This window comes from Globicephala melas, chromosome 2 (genome assembly GCF_963455315.2).
Source record: "Globicephala melas chromosome 2, mGloMel1.2, whole genome shotgun sequence".
NCBI lineage: Eukaryota > Metazoa > Chordata > Mammalia > Artiodactyla > Delphinidae > Globicephala > Globicephala melas.
Window position 1 is genome coordinate 140,206,769 of NC_083315.2, and position 22,811 is coordinate 140,229,579.

The window sequence follows — 22,811 nt, forward strand, 5'->3', positions numbered from 1 at the left end:
TTCTTTCATCAGTGTCTTATAATTTTCTGTATAGAGGTCTTTTGTCTCCTTAGGTAGGTTTATTCATAGGTATTTTATTCTTTCTGTTACAGTGGTAGATGGGAGTGTTTCCTTAATTTCACTTTCAGATTTTTCATCATTAGTGTATAGGCATGTAAGAGATTTCTGTGCATTAATTTTGTATCCTGCTACTTTACCAAATTCATTGATTAGCTCTAGTAGTTTCCTGGTAGCATGTTTAGGATTCTCAATGTATAGTATCATGTCATCTAAAAAGAATGACAGCTTTACTTCTTCTTTTCCGATTTGGATTCCTTTTATTTCTTTTTCTTCTCTGATTGCTGTGGCTAAAACTTCCAAAACAGTGTTGAATAATAGTGCTGAGAGTGGGCAACCTTGTCTTATTCCTGTTCTTAGTGGAAATGGTTTCAGTTTTTCACCATTGAGGATGATGTTGGCTGTGGGTTTGTCTTATATGGCCTTTATTATGTTGAGGTAAGTTCCCTCTATGCCTACTTTCTGGAGAGTTTTTATCATAATTGGGTGTTGAATTTTGTCGAAAGCTTTTTCTACATCTATTGAGATGATCATATGGTTTTTATTCTTCAATTTGTTAATACGGTGTATCACACTGATTGATTTGCATATACTGAAGAATCCTTGCATCCCTGGGATAAACCCCACTTGATCATGGTGTATGATCCTTTTAATGTGCTGTTGGATTCTGTTTGCTAGTATTTTGTTGAGGATTTTTGCATCTATGTTCATCAGTGATATTGGCCTGTAGTTTTCTTTCTTTGTGACATCTTTGTCTGCTTTTGGTATTGGGGTGATGGTGGCCTTGTAGAATGAGTTTGGGAGTTTTCCTCCCTCTGCTGTATTTTGGAAGAGTTTGAGAAGGACAGGTGATAGCTCTTCTCTAAATGTTTGATAGAATTCCATTGAATTTCTTGATCCTGCTTTCCAGATCAATTACATGGTGCTTCCTCTTTCATTTATGGCTAAATGCCTTTACTTTGGTGCTCCTCTTTCTTGGCCCCTTTTGTAATCGTGATTTTGTCCCTTGCTATACTTAAATTGCTGTTGACTTCTGCATATCAATTAAGTGCCCTTTTATTAGTCCTAATCCTTATTGATCTCGTCAGCACTAACCACCTCTTCCTTCTTGAAATGCAGTGTTTCTTTGGCTTTCTTAATTCTGTACTTTCTTGTCTCATCTACCTGCAGCCCCTCTTCCATCTCCTTCTCTTGCCCCATCTCTGTGATGGTAGGCATTTCCCCCAGTGTTTTGTCCTCTTCTTTCTTCTCTGTTTTCTCTCATGGCAATTTCTTCTCCTCTCATAGGTTTGGTAGTCACCTGTATGACAGGGATTCCCACATCAAATCTCTAGTCTTGACTTTTCCCATAAATCTGTTCCTCATTTCTACTCTCCAGATAGATTTCTCTTTTTGAATGTATTTTCTTCATCTCAAATCCATTTACCAACTTTCCTTCAATGCTTCCTCTTCCTCCTAATTCCTCAGTGTCTGTTAGTGGCACCACTGTTTTCTCAGAGTCTGAGACAAACTTCAGAGTTGTCTCAGGTACCTCATTTGTCTTACCTTTCATATCCACTGATCAAGTGATGTTCATTCAGTCTTTACATCCTTCTTCACCTCCCATTATTTTTGTCATCTTCCTATTCCAGGCAATTGTGAACTTCTTCCCTAGATTTTTAGAGTAGCCTTCTAAGTGGATTTATAGCCTCTAGTCATTTATATGTCTTATACAATATTAACTGATGGCTTTTCCTAAAGCAGTTCATGCTTTAGGAAAAGCATGTCTTTTCCTAAAAGTCTTTCCTGGATTCTATCTGCTGAATAAAATGCAATCTTCTTAGCCTGACTTCCAGACTTATCATGATCCCAACCTACCTCTACAATTTTATCTAAGCTTTACCTTTGGTTTTTGGTTCATAACTTTCTAATAGCAGTTACTGTTTTCAGTACGCAGAGCAGGAAAATAACATTTTCTTAGGAACTATGAGATGCTTTGTATATGTCATCTTGTTTAATAATCACAAGAATGAGTGAGCTGAGTTATAGTCTCACTTTAAAGGTGAAGTAAATGAGGCTCAGAAAGTCCAGGTTAACTTGTCCAAGATCACACAGCTTGCAAGTAGAGCAATCAAGATTGGTCAGTTACGTCATCCACTTTTCCCACTGCATTATGTTAAATATTTGTGTACATTTCATTTTGCCATTGTTTAACTTTGACTGACCTAGTAAGTGGGTTACGCTTACTAGGATCAAAGTGTACATCCATTTAAAATGTGACACACATTGTCAAACTGCCCTCTAGAAAGAGTACATCAATTTTATTTCTACCAGGAATGCATGGAAATGCCTCTTTCCTGACCCTAAGCTGATATTGGACATTTTCGGTCTTAGCCAAACATAGCCAGTGGCTTAAATTGCATACATTCTAAGAATTTTGAGTATCTCTTTAGGTGTTCATTGGCTTTCATATTCTTCTTTTATGAATCACTTGTTCACACCATTTGACTTTTTCTTCAAACAGACTGGGATGTTTTCCCTATTGATTTATAACAGTAATTAACATATTAAGGATATTAACAGTTTGCAAGATGTTATCCCAGTCTGTTTTTTCTCTTTTAACTTAGATTATGGTGTCTTTTGTGGTGCATGTTATTTTATTTATGTTGTTAATACTAATATTTTTTTCCTTTATTGTCATGCTTTAGAAGTCCCTCCCCACTCCTAGATTAGAAATAGATTCACTCATATTTTCTTCAAGAATTTTTATGGTATAACTTTTACATTTAAATATTACATGCAATTAGAATTCATTGTTAGTAGTGAGGCGAGGATTTAGCCATGTTTTTCATGGATAGGATAGTTGTTCCCAATTTTAAAAATTCATCTTTCCCCCATTATTAGAAATGTGGGCTTTATCATATAATCTTATTTAATTTTAATTCTCTTAATTATCCATTTAAATACGTAATTCTCTAGATTCCTTATGTGTCCCTCATTAACTACAGAGCTTTAGAGAATTTGAGTCTTCAAAATAAAGACAAACCTGAGGAAGCTGATTTTTTTTGCCTAATAAACAAACTTTTTTTTCTCAATGCACCTGACTTCTCTAGACATTTTTTAAGCAGGTGATTTGTAACATGAGCAGGTCCAGGAAGAGGGACGTGCGTGGCAGCAGGGCAGGAACTTTTCTGGACCTCTCATTCTTTTCTTTACAGGAGGCAGCTTGGAAAATAAGCATGTGTGATAGTTCCACGGCACGGATTTTTGCACAAGACTCACTAAACACTGAGCAAGGCCCAGAATTTTCCCTGAGCCCCAACCAAACACAAGAGGTAAGTCCCTGTTGGTGACAAGCCAACTGCCCAGGTACCTGGACTAGCCCCCAGAGATGACAAGCTCTCTGTGTTTTGCAATATTTTGTATTGCAAACCAAGAGGTCTTTGTGAACTTTAACATCTTCATGTGCACAACCAAGCCGGAGCACAGGAAGATTTGACATCAGGTGTTTACGTAGAGAGTAAGCGTGGTACAGAGCAATTAAAGATTTTTTACTCACTCACCGCTTGTGAGGGTGAACTAGCCTTTCCATTAACACCTCCTTCTTTCTTCTGTAGATGTAACTTATGGGGGCGATGAAAGTGGAGGAGAGCTAAGATTGATTAACTGCCTATTACATAAAAGGCATTTGTATTTGCTGTCTAATCCTCAGATTAAATAAGGTAGGTTAATACCTGCCATATGTTTACAAATGAGGAAATCAAAATTCAGGGAATAAAAGTACAGTTGGTAAATGGAGGAGTAAGAGTCAGACTCAGAATATTCCACTCTGCCTTCCTAATTTGAATATTTAGTATTGAAAGATGTGAAACCAAGGCAGATTTGGCCTCACAAAATAAACCGCCACCACACCATCCCAGTGGTATATGTAGTATTTGTGCAAACGCATTTAGGTAAGGCACTTTAGCCAGGCAGATTTGCATTTTATAAAATGGGGGGTGGGGTGGGGTGTGTGCACCTGTTCGTAGAATTGACAGTAAAATATTTTTGATGGTTGGTATTTTGGCATGAAATAGAGCTACAGCCAGAAAATTCATTTGCCTTTTAAATGGATCTTACTTAGATCAGCGATGCGTTATGTAGAAATCAAGCAGTATAACGTTCACTAACTGAGAGGCTAACTTGGATGCCAGAGGGTTGACAGAATTATGTCAAGACTTGGGACTTCCCTGGTGGTCCAGTGGTAAAGAATCCGCCTTACAATGCAGGGGGTGGGGGTTCGATCCCTGGTCAGGGAACTGGGATCCCACGTGCCGCGGGGCAACTATGCCCGCACTCCACAACTACTGAGCTCGCGCGCCTCAACTAGAGAGCCCACATGCAGCAAACTACAGAGCCCATGCGCCCTGGGGCCTGTGCGCCGCAACTAGAGAAAGAAAAGCCGTATACCACAGCTAGAGAAAAGCCTGTGCCTCGACGAAAGATCCCTCCTGCCTCAACGAATATCCTGCGTGCCGCAACTAAGACCCGACACAGCCAAAAATAAATAAAAATAAATAAATAAATAATAAATAAATTTTTTCTTAAATGTGGACTTGTAGACCCCAAGGCATAATGAAATCAGGGATTGGATTCTGGTTCTACTTACTCGTTGTGTGAGCATAGTCAGTTTGACTAGCTTCTCTAAGCCTCAGTTTCCTCATCTGTGCACTGGGAATAATGGGTTTGGGGTGTGAAATATGAGATGGTCTTAGCACAGTGGCCTAGCTCTAGAGCCCAATAAAAGTTTGGGTATTATCAGTTTACATTAATGCTTTAGAGATGCCATAATTCTCTAACAAGAAATACCTGTGGTCATACTCTTTTAGCCCTCCAAAATGTACAGTCATAAAACTTTCATTTAAATACTTTTAGAATTTGGGGTTATCGTTTGGAGAAGATATTCAGCAGGGGTGCTATTATGGAAAAAAACTGTGGACTCAGAATCAAAAGATCTCAGAGCTGTGTGACCTTGGGCAAGTAATTTATATCTGGGCTTGAGCTTCTCAGAAGCAATGTGGTGGGATGGGAGGGATGTGAACTGATTAAACATTAAATGTACTTGGATTTCTGTAACTATAAAAAGAGGTGAGTGAACCAATTCCTGGCACATTCCCCAGGCCACCTTCAGGTATTGAAGTTCTACAAATAATCTTTTTTTCTTCTGTCACCTTTGGATTCTTTTCAGGTTCAAATAACTAGCAAATAAAGCTGAGATTAGTTATCCAGCTTCCTTATTTCCTCATTAACTCAGTGAGTTAGTGAGAAAGCTAAGAAATTAAATATTGTCATTTTTCTACATCTGTGTGGCAGATATAGGTGCTCGAATGTTTTTGAGGAAATAAGCAAGGCAGATGGTAAATCTGTTATTGAAGATTAATTAATTAATCAATCAGTATCAACAGGTTGTTATCTCAGGTGACAAGAGGATCCCAAAATCTTTGCCACTAAGATAGAAATATCTGAAAGCTAGAAAACAATTAATCAGATAACTAGAAATTGGTGTCTGGCAGTAAAATCACATATCTGTTGCTTATTTATTTATTTATTTATTTATTTATTTATTTTGCGGTACGCGGGCCTCTCACTGTTGTGGCCTCTCCCGTTGCGGAGCAACAGGCTCCGGACGCGCAGGCTCAGCGGCCATGGCTCACGGGTGCAGCCGCTCCACGGCATGTGGGATCTTCCCGGACCGGGGCACGAACCCGTGTCCCCTGCATCGGCAGGCGGACTCTCAACCACTGCGCCACCAGGGAAGCCCTGTTGCTTTTTTAAAGATCTGAATTAAAAAAGAAAATTGAAGCAGGTGAATCTAAATATAGATCTGTATGTGAACTTCAGAGAAAGCAAGGCAATGGGAAGACTTCCTTAGGAAGGTGATTCTTGAAGAAAACACTGATGAAGGCAGGGGAGAAATAGCATTTTGGCAGAAAAGGCAAACATATGTGAAGTTAATAGATGGTCAAGGGGAACGAGTACAACTCAGAGGACCCTTCTGCCAAACCAGCTTTCATAAGCCTCATCATTGTGTGTGAAAATGAGTGGTATTTTCATACCCTGCATATTTTTGTTACCACATACCAATTTCGTCTGCTTCTGTTGTACTGAAAGTTCTATGTTTAAACGAAATTCCACAAATATTAGGAAATACGCATTTGAGTTGCATATTGCTCACATTTGTGAGCCACTCCCATTTCTCAGTTAGCCAAAATAGTGCCTTATTAGATGCTGAGATGGAGTTAGCAAAGCCTTATGTAGAAAACATTGTCATTTCATCATACTCAGAATGAATAAAATATTTACGGAGATCACTAATTTTGTAGAGCAAAACACAGATCCTTATTCCTAAAGAAATTCCTCTGGAGGGGTCGACAGTACTCTTTCACTATTCTGGAAAAAGATGTGGGAAGCAAACATATCTCTGTATCAATTCATCTTTTGCCTCCAAATTGAAAGTGTCTATTATATAATTACTAGAATACTCTCCCTTGGTACCTGGGAGAAATTTTTCTATCGGATCGATAAGCAACCTAGGTGTTTCAATATTAAAAAGAACACATCACACATCATACTTTCTCTATACTATACTATAAGCATCTAGTCCTTAACTCAGTAATATTTGAGTATTTAGAAGGTGAAAAGTAGTTTTAGAGACACTCTGAAGAATAGGAGCAAAGCTTCCAAATTACCCCAGTGAAGCTTATCACTTGACTCAAGTTATTTTTAATAGGGAGAAGTTTAGATAAGTACTAGTGGGGGTGGGGGGGAAGCTAAAATATTTTATAATCTAAACTACTTGAGAAGATGTTAAAAGTGTGAGGTATATTTCCTTGTATCCCTGCCAGTGTGTAAAGATCTTTTTCGTGTTTGAACAGAGTGCACAACAATGTAAGCATTGCTTAATCATGCATCATGCAACTTTAAACACCGGCCAATTCGCTGAAATGTTTCAGACACCCACACCCACATGCACACCCTCTCGCTCACACTCACCTGTCTCCTGGGACCCACGGTTTAATGAACTGCAAGCCTGTTTGCGTCCTCTGTGCCTAGGAACTCTGTACCTGTGTACATGCAGATCAGCTGCTTGGAAACCTGGGGCGCCAGGTCACGTGATCATTGCTATGCCTGTGGAGGTGGCTTTTTCTTTTCTTTCTTACTTGTTCTGCCCTTATTTTTCTTTTAACTGGGGAAATGCTGTAAGTTCACAGGTCTTTGCAAGTCCAAATATGAACGTTTTGGACTCCTAACTTTTCACCGCTGGATTGCCTTTGGATTTATCATAGGGTACCACACCTCCTATCAAGGTTGCAGCTCCGGGCTTTTCTGATGAGCAAGGAGCTTTTGAGGCCACAGTGGAGAAAGCAAGGCCCAAGCCTGCGGAAGTCCTCCATGTCTGCAAGAACCAGGTGGCTGAGCTGGAGCTGTGGCTGCAGCAAGCCAACGTGGCATTCGAGCCAGAAACGTTAGATGCAGACATGCAGCAGGTGGTGGAACAGCAGCTGGTAGGGTGCCAGGTAAGCCTAATGGGTCTGAGCTCGTGGTCTGCCTCTTCGCCAATCACCTTCTAAGACTGGGTGAGTTTCTTTTAAAGCGACAGTGTGATTCTTCCTGTTACTCTGACCCCTATGTTTATCTTGGCCTCAACTTTTTGTTCTCAGGATAGTTCTTTGAAATGATTTACGTAAGCAGAGTATTTGGGGAGATAGTAGTGGGTAAGATCTCAGAATCTAGAGTTCAGATCCAGTCATTAACTGTGAACTGGTAGGAGTTAACTTCTCACCTCATTTTCCTCATAGAGTAGGTTATCTCCTAAGACTTTGTCAGGATTAAATGAGATAAATTATCTAAATCAGTGTCTGGTGTATGAAGTATATATAAAGTGCTCAATAAATACTAGTTTTATGCATAATATTAAATTCTTTGAATTTTCATTCATCAGAAATGAAAATGAATATCCTGATTTGCAGGGTTGCAGATACAATATAAAAGGGCTTTGCTGCCGTGTTATTACAAATGCTCCTGCTCTTGCTGGGGAGGGGCAGGAATGTAAACTTCCTCGCCTGGGAGTCATTTTGAGTAACATTTGCTGGCATAGCCCAGAGGTTGGGATCTCTGTACCCCTTCAGGGAGGGGCGAGACTGACGACACTGCAGGAGCATAATTGAGCTTCACGCACGACAGCCCAGCCCAGTCCAGCCCAGCCCAGTCCAGCCGAGGCGCCTCCCCTAAAGGCACTTAAGACCTGCCTTGGCCAGATTGGCTCGCTTGCCCTGGTCCCAGGGACAAGGACTTCCTCTCAGAGTAACCCAAGTCACTGGCCAGCCCACAGGGAGCTCTACCCACTATATCCCGTTATGGGGTTGGGGAAGACCCACCTTGGCCCGAGGCCGGCACTCCTCCCCTTTTTCCATTCAGACTCACAGTCTTTACAACATCCGGTGCCTGTCCAGTGGGACCCAGGTAAGCAAGCTGGACTTCCTTCCTTGGGCAGCTCAGCACTTCTCACCCCAAAAGTCAGCTCCGAGGGCGGATTCACTCAAATACTGGCACTACTGCATGATCTAGCTGATGAGGTGCTTGAGAGTCTGGAGAAGACAGAGTAATTCAGCACAGAGCAGTGCTACTCTGATCTGAACCTGCAGTATTCCAGATGTTGAGACCTAGCCACTTAAGGCCATTCAGAAGCCATCTGCCAATTGATTGTCCTGCTGACTGGGTAGACCCCCAGAGCCAATTCCTTAATCATTACCAAAATCTGGTCCTTGGGCCACTTGTAGTGAGTTCAAGGATGTGAGAGCTGCTCAAGGAAAAAACAGGACCGCAAGGTGGCAGTAGCTCGCAATGAGCTTTATTTGGTGGGACCAAATAAAGCGTTTTGGTGGGACCTGGAGGGACTGGAAAGTCTTTCATGGCAGGGGACCTTCCAGAGGCTTTGGCAAGGAGTGAGGGTGGGGCCACCACCCGGAAGGGAAGAGACGATGGAACTCCCAGAAGATGGGCAATCCAGAGGGGCTCGTGTCTAGGTGATGCCAGAGAGCTCTGAAGGATAGCAGAGGCTGGGGTCTTTAGAGCACCAAAGTTTGTCTTAACCATGGCTAACAGATGTGGGGGTCCAGTTTTGAGTCTGACACTAGTGAAATGTGAGCTGATATTTCTGCTGTGAAGAAATGAACAACATGTGGGTCAATATACAGGGGCCAACTTTGGCTTATTTATATAACACCACGACACATACAGTTTAACTTTGAAACATATAAAAAGCCTTACAGTGGTCTGTAAAAACACTGAATTGCCAGAGGGAAAATGTCCAAAGGACAGGAGCAAACAGATCGGTCAAGAAAAAATTATATTCGGTAATTTAATATTTGAGAAGAATGTTTAGCCTTGATTGTTAAAGACTTGTGAATCAAAACAGCTGTTGTTTTGTTCCTACATTACCTTGACAAAAATTATACCATCCTGGAAAACTCTGGAGAAATAGATCCACTAATGTCTGTCTGATTGGTTCAATGTTTTGGGGAGTCAGCTGTCAGCAGATAAGATGTCCATCTTCTTTGACCTAATAATCCCGTTACTTTAAATTTACCCTCTGAAAATAACCCAAAAGGAGAAGAATATTTATGGCTGCATTGATTACAGAAGTGAAGCCCTGGAAGCAGTTGAAAGGCTTAACAATAGGGAGATTAAGAGAATTATAGAGTATTGACTTGTGGCTATTAAAATAGGAATCATGAAGTATATGTATGTAGACACATGAAAATGTATACATAAAATAGCTAAATGGAGAAAAAGAGTGCAGAATTATAGTATACTTTGTTTATAGCCACTTTAAAATCTATAAGTACATATTGTTTAAGCTTAGAAGAGTCTGTATTATAGAGGATACAAGTAATTTGCTTGAATGGAGAAGTTGTAAGTTTGTTATGTGAAAATTTGTTTTAAGAATAGAGTTCTTCCTTAAGTTTCTCTCAAAGAACTGAACTTGTTCATAGTCACACACTATTTTAGCCCAAGCATTCACAGTGCCGGCATGTAAGGCTGAATGCTGCTGCTACACTCGTGTGCCCAGCCAGTTGACATGACTTTTGGGGCTCCTGAGCCCCAGGAGAGGGCAAACTTGATCTGTTCGGAGGAAAACAATGATGGTGACTTACTGGGAAACTTACTTCATCCTCCTGATTTATTTTTAGATCCGGGTGTAAGTTGGCCAGTTGTATCAATGACTAAGTGTTTTAGGTTCTAAATTATGTCTTCTGTAGTCGTCTTCTGATATTTGGGAAGCTTATTTGGCTTGAGAAAGCGAAGGAAAAGAGCAAAGGAAAGAATTTTCAAAGAATTCTTTTTTTATTACTACTCAGCACTTGGATTGCAATAGAAAAAGTTTAGGAAGGTGGGGAAAAAAATAATAGTTGGCACAGACTACGTATCAAGCCCTGGCCAAAGTATGTGGATTTAACTCTAGCTTCTCAAAGTGACCTCAGGAGGTAAGTTCTGTTATTATCCCCATTTTGCAGATGACTAGAGGCACAACCATACAGTATAAGGTGCCCAAATTTTCCCAGCTACGAAGTGGCAGGGCTGAGATCTGAACCCAGGCAGTCTAGTTCCTGTGTCTGTGGTCTTAACCACTATGCTATAATGGATATATTAAAGCTCTGTTTTCTAAGGTGAATATAGAATCACTTGTTTTAGATTATTTTACAACCAATTTATTTATTTACAACCGATTTGGAGTTGGTTTGGTTGTACCCTTATGGATAAGCACAGGAATTATGTGGAAGTTGTTTTTCTTTCCCCAGGGTCCCTTCCAACTTGTGTTTCTAGGACTTTATATATACACTTAGGTAGAGAGAGTGAATCTAACTTATTTTAGACTGTAACATTTGCTTAGGACCAAACCTATGATTAATTAAATGATTTTATTTCCTAGGCTATGCTAACAGAGATTGAGCACAAGGTTGCCTCTCTGTTAGAGAATTGCAAAGATCAGGGCCTGGGAGACAGTGGAGCCACTCAACAGGAGGCTGAAGCACTTTCCTTGAAACTAAAAACTGTGAAGTGCAATTTGGAAAAAGTCCAGATGATGCTGCAGGAGAAATACAGCGAGAACCAGGTAAAATATGACTGTGTATAAACATGTACGTAGATACATGCATATGGTCGATCCATCAGCAAAGAGCTGTGGGTGGAAGTAAGGAAACAACTACAGAGGAATTACAGTAAGTGAGGAAGAATTATGCCTCTTAAAACTGTAAGGCTTGGTTACACTGGCTTTTGTCATTGGTTTCATTTCACTGTGTAGTTTTCCCATCTAGGTTGTCTTTAGTGATGGTGTTGGTTTGGTTAGAGTTGGTTTGACTGGGTTGATTGTTCTTGCTGATAATGAGCTCTCTGTAAGCCTTCTTCATAAAAGAAGGATATATTTTAAAGGAATTGTGTGACTCTGATTGACTGGAAAAATGAAGCCTTTATAGATAAGATTAAAATTTGACAACCAGAAACACAAAAACCTGTTTCCAGGGTACTTTTTGTTATTCATTTATAAATATTCACATATACTGATGAAAGTATCATACAGCTAAAGTGTGCTGTGACTTTTAAAAGCATTCTGTGTATATAAATGCAAATGTTCATCTTGTGAGTAGGATCTTACTATGTAAGATTTGCATCCATACTTATGAGTTGGTGGTTTCTACTTAAGAGGACTTACATTCAGAGAAATAAGATTGGCTCCAAATACACAGGCTGTATGGATCCCCTTTTATCCTAATATGTTCTCTCTCTTTTAAAGCAACTACTTACGTTTTAGACATAGGGGAAATTTGAGTTCATAAGCATAATACCATGTCTGTTTTTTATATCCATTTCACTTTGTCCTCAGTAAAAAAGTGCAATAGATTTCCTAGCTTTTAGTAACTCATTGGATGAGTTAAGTTGAGGAATGATAAAACGACCACTTCATCAAACATAGTGGTTTTTGAAGTCGTTATGAAATAAGTACATTAAATCGTAGTGTATAATTATTTTAATTAACAAAATACAGTCATTTACTTCACATAAAACTTTTCCATTGTGTAGTCGCATTATTAGAATTGAAATAGGTCACCATTTTAAATAAATAGTCTGCCATCATAAAATGTTTTGCAGCATTCTACCATGCTAAAGAAATCTTCCGAGCATCAGAAAGTTCTCCAACCAGATAACCTTTCTGAATTTGAATCTGTTGTAACTGAAAGGCCACAGTTTAGCAGACAAAAAGATTTCCAGCAGCAACAGGTAATTTCAGCCCCGAACAGTTATAAAGATAAGAATAAAGCTTTCTGTATGGAATTTCCCATTGAACTAAATACTGAAAGGCCATTGGAGTGTTTTCTTACGTGACTGAATAGAAAGTGTGATGTGTGAGTGTTCCTGTGTGTGCAGCAGCTCTGAGTTTTGAGCGTTTACTGCAGTAGCTGCTTTGCTTTCATCTGCTGCCATTGGGGATACCGGAACTTGGCTGCCTTATTAACTTGCGTCTTATATCAAACTAAGCAAATATCTTCAGGGTGAACTTACCTCTGTAACTGCAACACTTCTTTCCCTATTGTTTCAAAATGTGTTAGTATATTTTTGGTGGTTTTCCATGTGTGTAGCATATATTTAACAATACTTGGTCATTGTGTGAATATTTTAAATAAGTTTTTGAAAAATAAAAGTTAACAAGAACAAGCAAGAAAGAAAGAGTAATAGTAAATAATGATTTAGGAAGTGATTCCAAATCAGCTGATCTCAACAGAAGAAACCCTTGGGTACTAACTGAAAACCTTGATTGATTGGACTATTTGAATCTTATTCAATTATAGGTTCTGGAGTTAAAACCAATGGAACAGAAAGATTTAATCAAATTCATAGAATTTAATGCTAACAAAATATGGCCTCAGTATCGCCAACATGATAAAGATACAACTCAGACATCATCTGTGAGGTAAAATATTTTTAAAGAATCGAACGTTCGGTAGTATTGTGGTTGGGAGAGTTAACAGTGTTTCTTTTAATATCACTTATAAAACATTGTCTGAATGTAATAAAATTTTTGTATGTTGATTAGTCTTTTCACCTTTTGTTTTCCCTTAAAAGCAGTAAGGCATCTAGCCCTGAAAATGATGGTCCAGACTTGATCTTGTCAACCCAGGGCCAAAGTGGAGATAAATGGCAATATTTACATCATGAACTTTCATCAAAAATTCGGCTCCCTCTACCTCAGCTTGTGCAGCCCCAGGTCAGTGTGTATGTGCACACAGTGTAAATAAGTGTGTTTACCTTTGAAAATCCAACGAGCATTCATTAAACACACGTGTATGTTCTGCATTATTTTCAAAAAGCAGTTTATTTATTTTCAGAAGGCAAAGATGCCAGGTGGATTTTCTTACTTAGCTGTCCTCTTTTCATCTTCCTGGAAATCTGCATTAAGTGCTTCCCTTTTGTGCTCCTATAGCATGCTGGGCTTCCCTGATCATAGCTCTTACTATACTATACACCTGCGTATTTGTCTGTATTCCCCATTAGATGGTATGAGAAGAAAGACCATGTCTGCCTGATTCACATTTGAGTGCCTGGCACAGTAGTAACTGGAACATCAAAAAATCTTGGTTACTATATGTTGAATGAATAAAGGAATGAATAATATATGTAAAAAAATACTTTGAAAATGATACGTTGCTATATGAGTGTCATTCATTCATCAAAATATTATTTGGGGGCTTCCCTGGCGGCACGGTGGTTGAGAATCTGCCTGCCAATGCAGGGGACACGGGTTCGAGCCCTGGTCTGGGAAGATCCCACATGCTGCGGAGCAACTAGGCCCGTGAGCCACAACTACTGAGCCTGCGCGTCTGGAGCCTGTGCTCCTCAACAACAGAGGCCGCAATAGTGAGAGGCCCACACACCGCGATGAAGAGTGGCCCCCCCCTTGCCACAACTAGAGAAAGCCCTTGCACAGAAATGAAGACCCAACACAGCCATAAATAAATAAATAAAAGCTAAGCATTAAAAAATATATATATATATATATTATTTGGCATCTGCAGTGTGCTGGCCCCTATGCCAATGGTACCTGTCTATAGGTATTCTCACCAGCACACCTTATCACACCTGATTATTGCGATTACAAGGGTTTATTCATACTGTGCCAGCTACTGATGGATGTCTCTCTAAACAGGGAGCCCATGAGCAGAATAGCACCGTGGCTCCCAGCAATCAAGCTTCTGCCTTTAACTTTGCACTCAAACTGCCGGGGCACAGGTTTTCAATGGTTTCCCAATTCCCCAATCTGGTGGGAACTTTTCTGTTCTCTTCTACTCTACCAAGAACCTTATTTGACCAATTAAAGTTGAATCAAATTCATTGGTAGGATTTTAGTCTTGGTTTCTCCTTGTCATATACACTATAACATGTAATATATCATTCTTTTTCCAGCAATAGAATAACATCCCTTGTTCTCCACCCTTCCACCCCAGCAGAGTCATCTACCATCCCATCCTGTTCCTTTATATATGTTAGTTTTCCAGTTTGGGAAAGAAGTGAACTCTGAATCATTCTCCCTTCTGAAGCCACAGCTCATTTTCAGTACTTATTTAGCTTTTCAATAACAAATCAAGATGCAAATCTGTCCCTGGAGGTGACTGTATTCTATTGTAAGAGTTGGCTGTATGCCAGGAGTCTACCAATAAATGGGAAAAGAAACAACTAACCTTGGAACACAGATAGATAACATCCCTACAAATTGAAAGATTAGTGGTTTTATTCTATTTTTCAAATTATACTTTGTTTCCCCTCATTTTGTTATCTAAATGGACCCTCAAGTGTCTGTGTAAAGCCTGTCATGACTTTTCAAAGCTGTCCAAAATATTTAAATTTTAATTTAATTATTTTTTTCTTATAAATGACAAGATAGACAAAAAACACTTTCCAAGAAGGTAAACTCGGAAGATAGCATGTTCAGGCATTTTTGATGTTTTATGTTAACATTCACAGGATCTCAAACTGTTTGTAATAGGGTTTCCCTTTTTCAAATAGGTTGCCACAAATATGAGTGTTCTACCCAGTGTGAGTATATATAACTTTAGATACCCAACAACTGAAGAACTGAAAACTTATACCACCCAACTTGAAGACCTCCGTCAAGAAGCAAATAATCTTCAGACACAGGTAGCAGCTGCATGTTATATAATTTCCTCATTGTAATAACAAAAATGAGGGGAAATGTGATATTGTAAATTGGCCGTAATTTTCTTTACTGAACAAATAATAGGACACATAATGGAATGAGTCCTAGAATTGCAAATAGGATTTATCTCTCTTACTGACTCTGGTAAATTTGGTATTGGTTGCGTAGGATACCATGTGTGTAGGCTTCTCAACCTGAGTCCAGGATTGGCAGGAACAAGGATCTTGATTGATTAGTACTGTCTGCAGTGGGGCTCTGGGATTGCAAGGGTGAGAAGGGAGGGAGGGAGTAGCTGCAAGGTTTCCAACCTTGAGTAGGCTTAACACTGAGGCAGTGTGCGGGATAGCTTAGGTACCCATCAAAGAACAGGGCAGGAAACAGCCCAAATTGGGGTAATCAGTAACTTCGGCAGGCTCCTAATTTACTTATAGTCACCAGGCTGTACCATGCCGTACCAATCCTACCGTTAAGATGTTCTACCTTTTTCTAATGAATCCTTCAAGTTTCTTGACTTCTTTTCCTTCTCCAGGCCATACTTGATTTCATTACCCCACTTTCTCCTATGTTAAAATATGGGAGGCGGAGAACAGTGGGAAGAGGGATAGTGTGATTTATCTGGGACCACGCTTCCACCTGGATGGCCCCACTAAAGAAGTCCTTCATCTTTTGATTTACCTTTTAATTCCATTCAGTAGTCAACTCACTACCTAACACTGAGTTTCTTAAACTTGTTTCTCTCAGAGTTAACATCTTAACTTTATTTATTTATTCTGCTACCTAGTTCACAATGCATTTGAAATGACTAATCATAAAAAAAAAAGCATAACATAAATTGTAAACTATAATGGAAACCAGGGAAAATGTAGGCTTAGGAAGGCGAGGAATCTTAGTGATTTTTATTTTTCCTTTTCTCCTCTCGATTTAGGAAAACGTGTCAGAAGAAACATATGCAAATTTGGATAAGAAATTACTTGAACTCTTTCTGACCCTCAGTCAGTGCCTGGGCAGTGTGGAGGAGATGCTGCAGACCCCTTGGCTCCTGAGAGGGGATGTCGGTGCCCAGCAGGTGCACTACGAGGTAGGGAAGCGTCCATCAAGCCCATGTGTTGGCCATTACCACAGGCGGCCCACTAGTTAACTAGAGCTGAAACCTCTCAAGGTCAGACCTTGTTCACAGTGGCTTTCTTCCTCTCCACTTTGCAGGCTCTGGCTCTTGAGTTGAAAAAACTTTGCTTAGCTATGAGTGACAAGAAGAATGATATTTCAAAAGCCATGACTTGGCCTGGCAAGAACGCCAGCCTGTTCCTTGACTGTTTTGATAACCTCCAAATCTACCTGGAGCACATCCAGGCTACAACTGCCTCTAGGAGCAAGTCCCTGAAAGCTGGCCTCGACTATAACCGCAGTTATCAGGTATGGGTCTGTGCACTTGGCTGCTTTGACACTGTTTTAGGTCGTAGCATGGACCTCTAATTTCCATTCATTCCTATTCCTGGCAGCATTCATGAGTGGGAATTGCTAAGGACAGCGATGACACTCTTTCTATGAAGGTCTTTAAGTTAGTTCAGCTGCTCATGGTGGGAGACCATTTGAAAGTGAGGTCCTTTCCAAACTCTCGGGTATGAATTTGTTAGGTTGAGCTAAAGTAATGTTTCTTTCCTGCGTTACATTCAGCCACTTAAAGAGCGTCACCTGGCAGGATTTCTAGGTAAGGGGAGCCATTACAGTTTTTGAGCAAAGGAATGACAGTCCACGTACATTTCTGGCAGATCCATCTGGCAGTTGTCTAATGGGGATTAGAGCAGAGACTTGAGGCAGGTGGACTAGTTAGGAAGCTACTAAAAACTATCTAATGAGAGAGAAAAGAAACAGAACATCACTTAGGAAAGAGTCTTGCCCATAAAATCAAACCTGAATCTGATCAAGCCTCTAGGATCCAAGTGAAATAGACACAAGGGAGGAACATGTTGAGGGGCACCAACGGAACGCAGTCAGCCAGGCCCAGGCAGTGGCAAGCTGTATAGAATGTGTGTGTATGCGCTTTTCTCCACAACCAGCCCGCCACCCCAACACCAAAAAATCCAAAAAACCAAAAAAAGAGAGAGATGGGCAGGGGGGCTGCAGATGACAAGGGACTTAAGACACTTGTTAATCCATTACAGCCTATTGGACCTCATTTAGATCCCGGTTCCAACAAGCCAAAAGGAAAAAGTATAGGCAATTAGAGAAATGTGAACCCTGCCTCGATAGTTAATAATACTAAGGAATTATTATTGATTTGTAGTATTTGTGTGTGTGTGTGTGTGGTACGCGGGCCTCTCACTGTTGTGGCCTCTCCCGTTGCGGAGCACAGGCTCCGGACGCACAGGTTCAGCGGCCATGGCTCACGGGCCCAGCTGCTCCACGGCATGTGGGATCTTCCCGGATCGGGGCACGAACCCGTATCCCCTGCATTGGCAGGCGGATTCGCAACCACTGTGCTACCAGGGAAGCCCGATTTGTAGTATTTTTAAAGGGAGGAATCTTTATCTTTTAGGAAATACATACTGAAAACATATACTAGTGAAATAATATGGTATCTGGGATTTACTTCCAAATAATCTGAGGGAAGGAAGGTTAGGTACAGTCAAGAAAGCTCAGGAGACGGGCTTCCCTGGTGGCGCAGTGGTTGAGAATCTGCCTGTTAATGCAGGGGACACGGGTTTGAGCCCTGGTCTGGGAGGATCCCACATGCTGCGGAGCAACTAGGCCCGTGAGCCACAACTACTGAGTCTGCGCGTCTGGAGCCTGTGCTCCGCAACAAGAGAGGCCTCGATAGTGAGAGGCCCACGCACTGCGATGAAGAGTGGCCCCCACTTGCCACAACTAGAGAAAGCCCTTGCACAGAATCGAAGACCCAACAAGCCATAAATAAAATAATTAATTAATTTTTAAAAAAAAACAAAAAAAGAAAGCTCAGGGGAGGGTGCAGAAGAGAGACGACCAGGCCCAAGTCAGTAATTGTTAAAGCTGGATGGATGTTGGTAATGCAGGGGTTCCTCCTATTTTGGCATATGTTTGAAATTTCTTATAGCACAGAAACTGAAGGACAACTGAATCTTTAAAAAGGTACTGAAGGCCTAAGTGAGATTCTCACTGTTTCCTGCATTTATCTTTTTATACAGAATGAAATAAAGCGATTATATGATCAACTTATTAAGAATAAAACATCTTTACAACAATCTCTGAATGAAATTAGTGGCCAGAGTATTGATGAACAGCTTCAGGTAATCAAGTCAAAATAATTCAAACTGACTTAACCTTGAACCAGAGAGTCTTGTGTATAAGCTGTGTTTCTGAATCACTTCCCGAAATGTAAGTTTGTTTAGTGTTGGGAAGGGTATTGAGAAATGAAACCCTCACCCTCTTTGTAGGAGTGCCAATTAGTCCAGCATCTAGGGATCATTTGGCTACATATCAAAACTTTAAGCCTAAATGCTCTTGCATACAGCAGCCCTTTCACTCCATTTATCCAGGAAGTATTAATTGAGGACCTACTATGTTCAGGCACTTCTCTAGGTACTGGACTTGCACTTATCCTAAAGAAAAAGGCAAGTGCATAAAGATAAATATATTCATGAATATTCAAGGATGGACCTAGCTGCACTGCTTGCATTAAAGACTCTAAATAGCCCAAAAGTCCGTTAAGAGCAGACTGTTGCTAAAGCAGTGAGCAGCCTTACGATGGCATATTATATGTCTGTTTAAAAGGCTCCAGATACGTTTGTACTGATGTGAAGAGATGCTGAGGAGCTTGTAAGGGAGGAATGCAAATTGCAGAACACAATGAGGTGTGCAATCTATTGTGTTTCAGGATGTGCACTATACCTCTACTCAGTACATGCTTTGAACACATTAGGAACAAACTGTCAACTGTGGATCTTTGGGGAGAATGGAGAGGATAGAGAAGTGGGACTTTCACTTTTCCCTTAATTCTTTTCTATACTGTTTAATTCTTTTTTTTTTTTTTTTTTCGGTAGAACACAAGGGCCTTAGCCCCATTTATTTGCATAAGCCAGAGGTTTCTGCCACAGTAACAGTCTTAGATCGTGGGGAGCCCTTTCCCTCCAGCCTCGGCAGGGGCAGAGGGAGACAGACACGCGAACACGTCTTTCAGATCCCTTTCTCTGAGGTCTGAAGAGACCATCTCCTCCTCTCCTGTTGCCTCTAAATGATTAGCTTTCTAAGTCTGCACCCCCCACCGCACACACAGTCTGCTATGGGTTAAGCACCAAATATCAAATCAAACCCATTAAACAGGTTGCTCTTTAACCACAGACACAAAGAAGAGTGTGATGCCACGAAGGAACTGGCCAGTCTGGGAACAAATGTACATGCTCCCTTCTTTCTGACCCGTGGAAGAGTCTGCTCCTTGAGCCTGACCTGGATGTTTCATCACAGGGAGACTGGGGAGGCTTCCAGGGAATAACTCGACTTTGGCCCTCTTCCACGGCTATAAGGATGTTGTTCCCACAGGGACCATCCAGATTCCAGCTCTGGAGAAAGACAAAATGTTTAATTCTTTTAAAATGAATATGTAGACGCCTTATTAAACGGTTTTACTCTTTTGTATCGTCTCTCGCTTTAGAAAGCAGATGCATACACAGTGGAGCTGCAGAACTCTGAGAGCCGAGTGGCAAAGCTAAGAGACGAAGGGGAAAGGCTTCATTTACCTTCTGTTCTACTCCAGGAGGTTTACAAATTAGAGGTATGTCTGAGCAGAGCACAGAACTATGAATTATAAAGAGTATTACTCTTATAATTTACTCTCCGTGAATTACTATGATTGTAAAGAGTAAGACTTTTTTCTTCTACCAAGGGAATTTAGATATGTTCTTCATTTGGGTTATTTTCATGGTTGGATGGAAAAGTCTGTGCACACCTGCTCTTTCTTTTCAGGATGTACTTGACAGAATGTGGGGAATCCTGAGAGCCAGGTACACAAAACTCAGCAGCCCTTTCATCACTGAGAGCCAGCAAGATGCTTTGTTGCAAGGCATGGCAGAACTGGTGAATATCGGAAAGGAAAATCTTGCTCATGACCACTTACAACAAACCAAAAGTAAAGTTGCCTTACAGGCTCAAATACAAAATCACAAGGTAAGACACGTGGGTCAGATCACCTTTTCATAGACTTTAAGTTTTTCTGAGTGTGAACTAAGAGCATCCGTTTTCTTCCCTGGTGAAATTTACATCATTCCTTCATTCTTTTAACAAACATCTATTACAGTGCTCCCTGTGTACCAGGAACCCTGCTAAACTCGTAAGAATATGATTGTGAGTGAAAACAGACATAGTTCCTAATACTTACGGAGCTTTCAGTTGATTGAGAAGACATATTTGTCAAGGAGCCATTCAAACAAATTTAAAATTAAACTTGGCATACACACTTTAAGAACATTTAATAGAGGGAATTGAATTTGGGGGTTAGGAGAGGTTTTACTGAGAACCGAAATCAAAAGAAATATTTAAATTACGTAAATGTATGTCTAGCGTAATGCTACAATAAATCCTTTTGTTTTCCATTCATTTCATTAAACAAAACCTCATGATCATCAACAAGAGATATGCAGTAATTAAGTGCTGATAACAAAAATGTATAAGACAGGGTTCCTGCCTTCAATAAGCTGAAGTCTAGGCTTTAGATTAAGTAGACCTTAGTCTAAGAAAAATTCAGAGGTAAATATTGTATAAAGGATGGCGGGGAAGAGGAGAAAATATATTAACTGATATATACAATGTGTCAGACCTTATGATAGATGCTTTTATAAACGCTTGTATGTATCCTTTTCAAGGAACAAGAGAAGGGATTCACCTAATAAGAGGTCCCCCCCAAACAACTAGAGGGGGCAGCCGACTATAAATAGAGAGCCATGGGAAGGAAAGCCTTCCTCTTTAAAGGCCTTAAAGTGCTATTCTGGGAGCTTTCACCAACCAGAATCCCAATAGACCGCATCAGTGAATTCCCTTTAGTTAACTATTTTATTGTGTAGAAGTTAGAACCAGAGTTCAGGAACCTCTGGCTCTTGAATATGTGAGTTTCTTGGGCTCACACAACTATCCATCCAATTCATCATCTTGAAACTAATTAGCCACATCAGTGGCTTTACCACTTTTTGTAAAGTTGCTTAAAACTTGGAATAACTGACATAGGAAGATCTCACTGGAAATTTAAATTGACTAATTAATAATGTTTGCCCTTTAATTTGGACTATTTTGTGGAAAATATTACCTAGGGTAATTTTTCTTTGTGATTTGTTAAAATTCCATTCGTACTCAAAGACTATGGACACATAGGCAATTTTTATTTTGTTTTCTGGTGTGTTTGACTCTACATGGCTGTCCTGGGATTTTGGATTAAAAAGTAAATGACACTAGAACATGTTGAAGTAACGAATTTTAAGATTTTTCACAATGTAAAAATAAATAAATATTAAAATCTTCCTCACTTCACAGCTTTTTTTCCGGAAGCTTGTTGCTGACATGCTGTTGATCCAAACATACTCCAACAAAATGCTTCCTTCTTTATTGCAAAAGAAAGAGACAGTGTGGGCAGAACAAGTAAAGGAAGTTAAATTACTAGAAGAAAAGTCACACCAGTGTGGAATAAAGCTGCAAAGTTTATTGCAGGTATGTGGCTTTCATAAATTTTGTACTTAAGCCGGGAATTCTGGATTTTCAGCCATCACCTCTAGTTTTGAAAACAAGTATCTGGTTATTATTAAGCAACAGTTAAGTGGGAACCAGCAGTGAGGAATGTGGAATCCTGTTCCAGCTCTGACTGCTACTCCCGGAAAGAAATATTAGCTGAGATTTCTTATATGTTGGTTAGGGATGGCATAGCATCTTTCTACCTTCCAGGTTTGTGTACAAATAAACAGAATGGAAAGCACTTTGAGATCTTGAATGAGATCATCTGATGAAATAGTCAGCGGTTCAGAAATGGTGCATCCCGAAGAGGGCAAGCCCAGATGTTCTGTTGCTGAAGTAGATTCATGACAGTCCTGTCCCGAGTCAAAGAAAAAAATTAAGCTTACGTAAAGCTCTTTCTCAATTTTAAGGTTTATTTTCCCTTTAACTTCTTAAACACAGTGGATGTTAGCACATAAAGGAAATAAACAAAAAACAAAGAAATATTCAACTTTTTTTTTTTAATTTATTTTCTTTTTGACTGCATTGAGTCTTCGTTGCTGCACGTGGGCTTTCTCTAGTTTGGCGGCGAGCGGGGGCTACTCTTCGTTGCGGTGCGTGGGCTTCTCATCGCAGTGGCTTCTCTTGTTGTGGAGCACGGGCTCTAGGCTCACAGGCTTCAGTAGTTGTGGCACGTGGGCTCAGTAGTTGTGGCTCACAGGCTCTAGAGCGCAGGCTCAGTAGTTGTGGCACACGGGCTTAGTTGCACCACAGCATGTGGGATCTTCCCAGACAAGGCATCAAACCCATGTCCCCTGCACTGGCAGGCAGATTCCTAACCACTGCACCACCAGGA

At 40.3% G+C, this 22,811-nt stretch overlaps 1 protein-coding gene across 3 annotated transcripts in view; it reads left to right on the top strand.

Annotated features, from left to right (window-relative positions):
- The window catches only part of SYNE2 (spectrin repeat containing nuclear envelope protein 2), a 271,795-nt gene that overhangs the window by 166,122 nt on the left and 82,862 nt on the right, over window positions 1-22,811 (top strand). For 2 of the 3 annotated variants that reach the window (XM_030855184.2, XM_030855186.2), the window contains exons 64-76: window positions 3,255-3,371; window positions 7,362-7,592; window positions 11,009-11,191; window positions 12,226-12,354; window positions 12,924-13,045; window positions 13,198-13,339; window positions 15,136-15,267; window positions 16,212-16,364; window positions 16,490-16,699; window positions 18,451-18,552; window positions 19,914-20,033; window positions 20,225-20,425; window positions 21,782-21,955. In XM_030855184.2, coding sequence (XP_030711044.2) covers window positions 3,255-3,371; window positions 7,362-7,592; window positions 11,009-11,191; window positions 12,226-12,354; window positions 12,924-13,045; window positions 13,198-13,339; window positions 15,136-15,267; window positions 16,212-16,364; window positions 16,490-16,699; window positions 18,451-18,552; window positions 19,914-20,033; window positions 20,225-20,425; window positions 21,782-21,955 — 2,016 coding nt within the window. The remainder of the gene's footprint in view (window positions 1-3,254; window positions 3,372-7,361; window positions 7,593-11,008; window positions 11,192-12,225; window positions 12,355-12,923; window positions 13,046-13,197; window positions 13,340-15,135; window positions 15,268-16,211; window positions 16,365-16,489; window positions 16,700-18,450; window positions 18,553-19,913; window positions 20,034-20,224; window positions 20,426-21,781; window positions 21,956-22,811) is intronic. The other variant, XM_030855185.2, reaches the window with a different exon arrangement.